An 8,001-nucleotide genomic window follows, 5' to 3' on the forward strand; every position below is an offset into this window, starting at 1 on the left:
TAGAGTTAATGATTTTAGACGCAGTCGTCTATTAACTACAAACAAATATCTATTTTTTGTTCGTCGCGTTGTAGTTCTCCTCCAGGCCAGCTGGCGCCGCTAACGAACCAAACGCAGCAGGCACGTATAAATGCGTATAAAAGCGTATCGCTGAAAGAAAAAAAAAACAGAAGAAGAAGACGCATATAACGCGGAAGCAGTGAGTAATGACTTGTGTCTGAAAGTACGGGTTATTTATAAACTCTGAATCACTCCGGAATAAGATTCAGCAGGGGGACTGATAGAATGGAGGGAATAAGGGAATACATAGGAGGGAGAGAGATAGGGAAGAAGAGAGGGAGAATGAACGAGAATGAAAAAGAGATGGAAATAAGAGAGAATGAAAGAGAGAGAGAATAAAAAGAGTGATGTGGACTGAGGTAGAGCGTGAATGAGAGAATGAAAAGAAAGAGGAGAATAAGAGAGAATTAAAAAGAGATGTGGAAAGAGTGAATTAGGGAATGAGAGAATAGAAAAGGAGAGAATGCAAAAAGAAAGGGAATAAGAGAATAAAGGAGAGAGACAATGAGAGAGAATAAAAAAGAAAGAGATGGGGAATGAGGGAGAATTAATGAATGCGAGGAGAATAAGAGAGAGAGATAGGGAATGAGAGAGAGTATGAAAAAGAAAGAGGAAATAAGAGAGAATGAAGGAGAGAGAATGAAAAAGGGATAGAATGAATGAGAGGGAATGACAATGAAAAAGAGGGGAAGAGAATGAAAGAGTGATAGGGAAAGCGAGAGAGAAAGTGAATGGAGAGAATATGAATAGAAAGAGAACGAGTTTCTATAATGCGATGTTTCAGACAGACAGTGTTTTTAATGTTAATCGTGTTTATTTGCATTTTAAAGCAATAAATCCTTTAATCCAGATGTTGTGACTGACGGAGCTCAGCATGTGTCCAGGCAGAAAACAGCAGTCGAACATCTGACTAGAACAATCCACTCTGACCCACACTGAATGAATAGAAAATGCATTCTGGGAGAACTTCCTCCCGCTCTTGTGATTTGATTGACAGGTGATGGCATCTCGCCGGGCATTAAAAGCCGTGCTGATAGATTTGAGTGGGACTCTTCACATCGAGGACGTGGCCGTACCCGGAGCTCAGGAAGCACTCGCAAGGTTATAATAACATCATGCATGGATTCGGTGAAGGTGCTACATAATGTTCTAGACCTGTACACACCCCCTTTACACTAATACTGAGTGAAATTGGGTCAGAACCAAAAGATTTTGGCCTGTTAGCTTTAAGTTAGCAGAAGTTTAACATGCATAGATTTAGACCTATAGAGCAGATGAGGTGGTATCAAAAAGTTTCAAGACTAGTTTTGTAAAATGGCAGAAAAGGGCTGCACGCAAAGGCACAGGGAGCACCGACCTTTATAATTTATTGTGCTAAAAGTATATCAGGAGCTGTGCAATTGGTGCTTTTCTGACCCACGTGCGTTACCACCTCTGCGATCTCATCACGGGCGGCAAGTTAGAACGAAGAGCAAGCGTGAACTTCTGCGTGGAACTGGACAGTTCTGCCACAGAGACGTTTGACACAATTAGACAAGTTTAAGTCTTTTGAGGCGTTTTTGACAATCCAACACATTGCTGCTATTGTCGGTGTGTCTCACGGAACAGTCCAGACGTGTGATTTGCACCGTGTTGCTGCCGAGTTCTTCCCCAGGCTGCCGATCCTGGAGCAGAAGGAACATTGTGTTGAGAATCATTACCGGTGACGGTCAATAGCGAGTTCTACTGCCAGGTTTTAAGGCATCTGAGGGAGGACATTCGGCAAAAGTGGCCGGATCTGTGGCGCGCTAGTCTTGAAACGTTTCTGATACCACCTCATATCTAATCTGACTGATCAGATTGTGGAAAGTGTTCCTTTGAGAAGTATGCACACTTTGAACTGCTGCTCAGAATGAAGTTAAAAGCCAGTGTGGTCACTCTTCAAATTCTAATACCACATGGGGGTTTTGTTTGCTTAAGGCTGCGCTGCGCTCAAGTAGCTGTCAAATTTGTTACAAACACCACGAAGGAGTGTAAGAGGACGCTGCTCGAACGGCTGCAGCGTCTCAGCTTCGACATCGAAGAGCGCGAGATCTTTACCTCACTGACCGCAGCTCGAAACCTGTTAGAGCACAAGGAGGTGCGCCCCCTGCTGCTGGTGGAGGATAGCGCACTGGAGGACTTTGCAGGTGAGCTCACGGTCGCGCTGCAACGGCTGGTTGTGATCTTTGGTCTGTGGATAAAATGTGTTGAAATGGTTTGCTCTTATCGCAGGAATAGAAACCTCAGAACCTAACGCTGTCGTGATTGGCTTAGCACCTGACCATTTTAACTATGAAATGCTCAATAGAGCTTTCAGGTAAGGACTCAAGCCGACATTCATTTGTTTGCAAAAAAATAATTTTGTTTTGTTTTGTTTTTTTTACACCGTCTCAACTTTTTTGTAATTGGGTTTGTACACTTTCAAGTCATCTGATTGTAATCACAACCCCCTGATAGATATTGTTGGTATCATTTCAGCATGATGTACCAAACATCTCTCATAGCAGATATATCCTCTGAGCTAATCATGAAACATTTCCAGTGTTTGGGGTTTAAAGTGTTTATATGATGTATGGAGACTTTTATGCCACGCTGTACTTCGTGATACCCGTGCGATACCTTCTGCTTGTTTTTTTAACAGACTAATTATAGACGGCGCTCCACTTATCGCTATCCATAAAGCCCGTTACTACAAGAGGAAAGACGGCCTGGCGTTGGGACCGGGACCATTTGTGACCGGTCTGGAGTATTCCACTGACACAAAGGCCATTGTAGTGGGCAAACCAGAGAAAACCTTTTTCCTGGAAGCGTTGCGAGATCTGAACTGCAGCCCGGAGGAGGCTGTGATGATCGGAGACGTGAGTGCGACACTGTAACGTTATTTTCTACGAACGTGTCCAAGTCACTATAAACTAACCCTTACACCGTTTGCTAATACAGGATGCTCGAGATGATGTAGGAGGAGCGCAGAACACAGGAATGCTGGGAATATTAGTCAAAACTGGTACATTGCTTGAGATTATTTTTTATAGTATATATTATTACTGTATACATGATGTATTTTTGTCATCCTCAGGGAAATACAGAGCAGGTGATGAAGATAAAATCAACCCACCCCCTCACCTGACCTGTGAGAACTTCCCTGAAGCTGTTAGTCACATCCTTCAACATCTGATCTCTTAATTACCTGTGTGATGCTGTTTAAAGATGAGAAAGATATGTATATACAGTATGTGAGCTCAACGTCTGCTGAACTTCTGCTGGTGGACTGGAATACTGCTGGAGTTTTAAATGTCGTTTCTGTGCAGACTCCAGACCAATGTTCTGAATAAAAACTTCTTTTGATCCTGTCTGTACAGGAATATGTATTGATTTTTATTGAGCACTTTCTCCTTGTCAGCATCAGGAATTTGAGTAATTAAGTGAGTAGATTAAATATATTAAAAAGTCCTGCTTCAGCATGAAGAACAGTTTTACACTCTCAGAATCCAGACACTTCGTTTCTCCAAACGTTCAGCTAAAATATTTTGCTGTGTCTCTTGTAAATCTCGCCAAAGATGTTCTTCACTGGTTGGAGATTCTTGTTCCTCCAAGAACAGATCAACAGGATTTAAGTGCGATGACTGGGCAGGTGGTTCCATGATAGATGTCACTCCAGACGACCGTCTAAATAACACGTGCAGAACTCAAACGTGCGCTTCGGCTCATCGTCTTCTTGTACGGTGAAGTCGCTTCCAACGAGCCGCAGTCCAGACAGAACTACATGGTGTTGAAGTGTGGAACGGGAGCCGTGATGGTTCACTTTCTGGAACCTTCCAGAACCCCAAACCATTAATCGTCCACCTCCATGTGGGGGTGAGGAAGTCACATCTTCTCGCCTGTTCTCCATCTTACACAAGTTCTTCTGGTAGACACACAAATGTCCCGTTTGGACTCCACAGAACTTTCTTCCACTCATTCACGGTCACATTCGTGTGCGTTTTTGCCTTTTACCGAGTTTGTTGCACAGAAACAAAAGGAACATGCATGTGCCTCAAAATCTATACCATGAAGTGTTTCCACACTTGTCACAGTCAGTGCACCTGCAACAGGTTTCTACGCAGCTTTAAAAAAAAAAAACAGATTTTTTCACACGGAACCGAAACACAAATCACATGAAGACGATCTCTTTATTAAAAATCTTACAAATGTTGACGGCTCACAGAAGGTTGCTGTGGTGCCAAACATCATCAACAGTCTAATACAGAGTTACGCATGTTTACCACAGACACCTTTTCTAAGCTCAGACTGTCTGATTAGTGACAGATCACACAACTCAACTTGCTCCCTGAACCATTTGTTTTACTCGAAATATCGAGAGTCTGAAATGCTGACGTGACATAAACAAGGTCTACAAAAAGGTTGACCTCCCGGAGCATCACCAGATAAATGAGAGCTTTGAGAGATCATGTAAACAGGACGGAGGATGACCAGGCTCTTCAAAGCTTTACTGGGTCATTTTTTTGCAAACAAACAAACAAAAAACTGGGGGGATTTACGAATATCGAGGATTAGAAAACTTTGGAACAGCCATTTCCACCCTGGATACAACAGAGAGACGATAATATATATAAAATAACAAACAACAGTCCATTTCCTTTCGCCAGTGAGTCCACAATCCGAGTCAGCTTTCATCCGAACAGCAATAACAACACAATGCTCACTGCATTTACTATTATTAAAGGCACTGTGGACAGAAAATACAAAGAGAACTATTTAGTCTTTTTTTTTTTTTTCTTTTTCAGTATAATGTGTTAGAAAACTCACCTCTCATCACAGTCCTGACAGATCGAATAAGGTTTAGAAGCTGAGATTTGATTCCTGGTTCATCCCCAAAGCCACCGATGCCTTGATCCGCCCCCCAACCGACTGCAAATAAATATACACTTGTCCATAAGTTTTTATTCTTCACTTCTCTTAGATGGAAAAAAAATAGTACCAAGATGTGGAGCGATGAAGATCCAAAATGGGTCGTGGCTTAACATTTAGATTATTTCAGAGTTTATAGTCAAGCAGGGGTTCTCAGAAATCTGTTTCCAGGCAGCGTTGCCAGATCTCAACTTAATAAACCTCAAACTCAACCATACAAAAACAACCGAAAGTGGATCAAAATATGACTTTTGATCTTTTTTTTTTTATTTCTTAAGGGAAATAATTTTACTTTGATGTGTGCAGATTTTAAAATGTAGACATTATTTAACATTATTCCCACTGATAATGAATCTCATGTACTGTATGCAATTTTTTTTTACTTGTTCGTACAGAGCTAAATCCTTTCTTCGTGTATCCCAGCAAAGTTAGGAAGCTGGGGTCAGAGCGCCCTGGAGCACAGAGTGTTAAGGGCCTTGTTCAAGGGCCCAAGAGTGGCAGCTTGATGATACTGAAACTCTGACTTTCCCTTATCAGAGTTTTGTTTTTCCCTCTGGGTCCAAGTTTTTCCACCCTTTTTTTGTAGTCAAGTAAGTTTAGATTTAATTCACTCAATTCAGAATCACATTTTTTCCAAGTATCATGGGTTACATGTACGAGGAATTTGTCTTGCTGGGCTCGTGCTAGAAAAAGCTTGATTTGTTTATAAAACAAATGAATAATATTAATCCAGTCATCATGATCATAATATAGTGTTTGATTATATATATAAAGAATAAACTCGAATTGAGTTAAATATTCTAGGACAAGGACGAGGGGTCTGTGCAGCGGTGGACAGAAGGGAAGTAAATAATTACTGCACTTCAATCACATTTTCACTGCATTTTACTGAAGTTTTTCCATTTGGGGAGACTTTTACTTTCACTTCACTGCAATTCAAAGGCTTTTTCAAATAATTTGTTCCTTTTTATTAATGAGGATAAAAACTAGTCAGACACGCAACGCAGCGAGTCACCAATCAGAGTCGAAATCAATCAGTGTTTGAGTTATTAATATCATTCTATTAATAGATCAGTGTGCTGAGAGTCACATTTGAGTCGTTTATATAAAAAAGACTCGAATGTGACTCTCAGCACACTGATCTATTGGATACTTAAGTACATTCGAAGGCAAAAACTTTTGTACTTTTACTCAAATGAAAGTTTAAATGGACTTTTTAATTGGAGTCACATTTTACTGAGCGTATCTCCACTTTAACTACATGGTTTGTGTTCTTCATCCTCCACTGTGTCTGTGAAACATAACCAAAGGGGTACAGAAGTGGAAATTATGCTCATTGCTTTTCCCCAGAACATTTGTGTGATATCAGCTTGGTTCTTTTAGGGATAATCTGATCTTAGCACAAAATGAGACTGTTCTAGGACTCATCATCATCATCATCATCATCATCATCATCCTCCTCCTCCTCCTCCTCCTCCTCCTCCTACTATAAAGATCATCTGTACGCACAGCATTATTGTTATTAAAACATAACTACTACAGATCATGTTATAATCTTGCACCAACAGTATAAACGCAAACTTGGTCAGATGACTGTGTATAAAGCAGCAGAAGATCTGAGAGTCAGTCCTCCAGCTGTTCTGAGGGACAGGACATTACTCTCTATACAGATGTTCTCAGACCGAAATCAACGCATAGTCTGAACCCCGAATTCAGAAACACCCTCACCGACAAACACTTACTTTTGCTCAGGAACCGCTCTTCGTGTAACACAGCAATGGCATTAACGAATAAAATCGCCGCCTGGATCAGGGAGTACAGGGTGAACGCCATGTTGGCACTTCTCTTCGGGCGTAATGACGTGGCACGCACGCGGCACGCTCGGTGACGTAGGCACGCAAGACTTGAGCACGTGGGGAGTGTGTGAGCCGCCGAAGGCACTGAGCAGGTTAAAGCAAAATAAATACACAGGATATTTTTTGGTTTATACTTTTAATATTTATTTGTCATTAAATGGTATTTTTAGTAGCATGTTAATTTATAGTTATATGTATGTTCTATTTATTATTTATAATATTCATATATGTATACATATATTTATATTATTTATATTATATATGTATTGGCTTTTATATATGTATATTTATTGATGAGACATTATATATATATAAAGGAAGCCCAAGAGCTACATCCGCTGCAGCAACAGTGTTTACTATAGAATAGAATAGAATAGAATAGAATAGAATAGAATAGAATAGAATAGAATAGAATAGCCTTATTCATAGTTTCATGCAATTAAAGTACAATGTTGAAAATAACAAAAATAAAAACTCTGGTGACTAATAATGTGTGTGTATATCAGGTCTGAAACGATTCCTTAAGTAACATGAGTAATTCAAATACGAAAAAGTTTATTCCATTTAACTACACACGGCGCACTGTGTTTCCCCACGGACCATTATTACTGATGCACCACTCGCTAAACTCTGGAGCGCTCTGGACAGTGGCAAGGAGAAGATTCAGGCCAAATAATACGACAAAAAGGTTTTAAAGTTTGGGATCCTTTCAAATGAAAACATATAGAAAATAAATTAATTGAAATAGTTTTTTTATTTATATATTTGTATTTGCATTTTGATGTAATATGGCAATTAAATGCATTAAATGGATTTCATTTTTTCTGAGAAGGAAATAAATTACATTAATTTTACGAGACCCGTCTTATTTTCTCTGGTATATTTAGTTTTGCTCTTTAATAAAGAAATAAAGATTACTTTTTATCCAATTACTTGATTAATCAATAGAATAATCAGAAGAATACACGATTACTTAAATAATCGATAGCTGCAGACCTGGTGTGTATACACACACACACACACACACACACACACACACACATAATACATATATAATACAGTCAAATTTAATGCTGTAGAACATCCCTGAAATGAGCTGGTGCTCCTTCTCATATAAAGCTATAAACATCCTCTATCATGGACAACAGCGCTGACA

The 8,001-nt window shown here is 39.8% G+C and overlaps 2 protein-coding genes across 3 annotated transcripts; one reads left to right on the forward strand and one right to left on the reverse strand.

The window, feature by feature from the left end:
- The first annotated feature begins 88 nt into the window (after window positions 1-88).
- Window positions 89-3,437, forward strand: hdhd2 (haloacid dehalogenase-like hydrolase domain containing 2). 2 transcript variants are annotated; one of them, XM_046860680.1, is made up of 7 exons: window positions 89-199; window positions 1,058-1,161; window positions 2,020-2,228; window positions 2,314-2,398; window positions 2,723-2,939; window positions 3,022-3,085; window positions 3,158-3,437. In XM_046860680.1, the coding sequence occupies exons 2-7, from the start codon at window positions 1,061-1,063 to the stop codon at window positions 3,262-3,264; spliced, it is 783 nt and encodes a 260-aa protein (XP_046716636.1). In that variant the 5' UTR covers window positions 89-199; window positions 1,058-1,060; the 3' UTR covers window positions 3,265-3,437. The 2 variants fall into 2 exon arrangements, with proteins under 2 accessions (XP_046716636.1, XP_046716637.1); XM_046860681.1 differs by having other exon boundaries at window positions 137-199; window positions 1,025-1,161.
- A 794-nt stretch (window positions 3,438-4,231) lies between these two features.
- Window positions 4,232-6,888, reverse strand: ier3ip1 (immediate early response 3 interacting protein 1). The gene is made up of 3 exons (XM_046860683.1): window positions 6,732-6,888; window positions 4,888-4,989; window positions 4,232-4,807 (listed from the first exon to the last, which is right to left on the reverse strand). The coding sequence occupies exons 1-3, from the start codon at window positions 6,820-6,822 to the stop codon at window positions 4,752-4,754; spliced, it is 249 nt and encodes an 82-aa protein (XP_046716639.1). The 5' UTR covers window positions 6,823-6,888; the 3' UTR covers window positions 4,232-4,751.
- Between the last annotated feature and the right edge of the window lie 1,113 nt (window positions 6,889-8,001).

Source organism: Silurus meridionalis, chromosome 11, assembly GCF_014805685.1.
Source record: "Silurus meridionalis isolate SWU-2019-XX chromosome 11, ASM1480568v1, whole genome shotgun sequence".
Taxonomy (NCBI): domain Eukaryota; kingdom Metazoa; phylum Chordata; class Actinopteri; order Siluriformes; family Siluridae; genus Silurus; species Silurus meridionalis.

Coding starts and splice junctions, on each gene's coding strand:
- ier3ip1 (XM_046860683.1), bottom strand. CDS start 6,822: ATGGCGTTCACCCTGTACTCCCTGATCCAGGCGGCGATTTTATTCGTT. Junction 4,990..6,731: donor AGAGCGGTTCCTGAGCAAAA/GTAAGTGTTTGT, acceptor ATTTATTTGCAG/TCGGTTGGGGGGCGGATCAA. Junction 4,808..4,887: donor TGTCAGGACTGTGATGAGAG/GTGAGTTTTCTA, acceptor TTCTGTCCACAG/TGCCTTTAATAATAGTAAAT.
- hdhd2 (XM_046860680.1), top strand. CDS start 1,061: ATGGCATCTCGCCGGGCATTAAAAGCCGTGCTGATAGATTTGAGTGGG. Junction 1,162..2,019: donor GCTCAGGAAGCACTCGCAAG/GTTATAATAACA, acceptor TGTTTGCTTAAG/GCTGCGCTGCGCTCAAGTAG. Junction 3,086..3,157: donor GGGAATATTAGTCAAAACTG/GTACATTGCTTG, acceptor TGTCATCCTCAG/GGAAATACAGAGCAGGTGAT.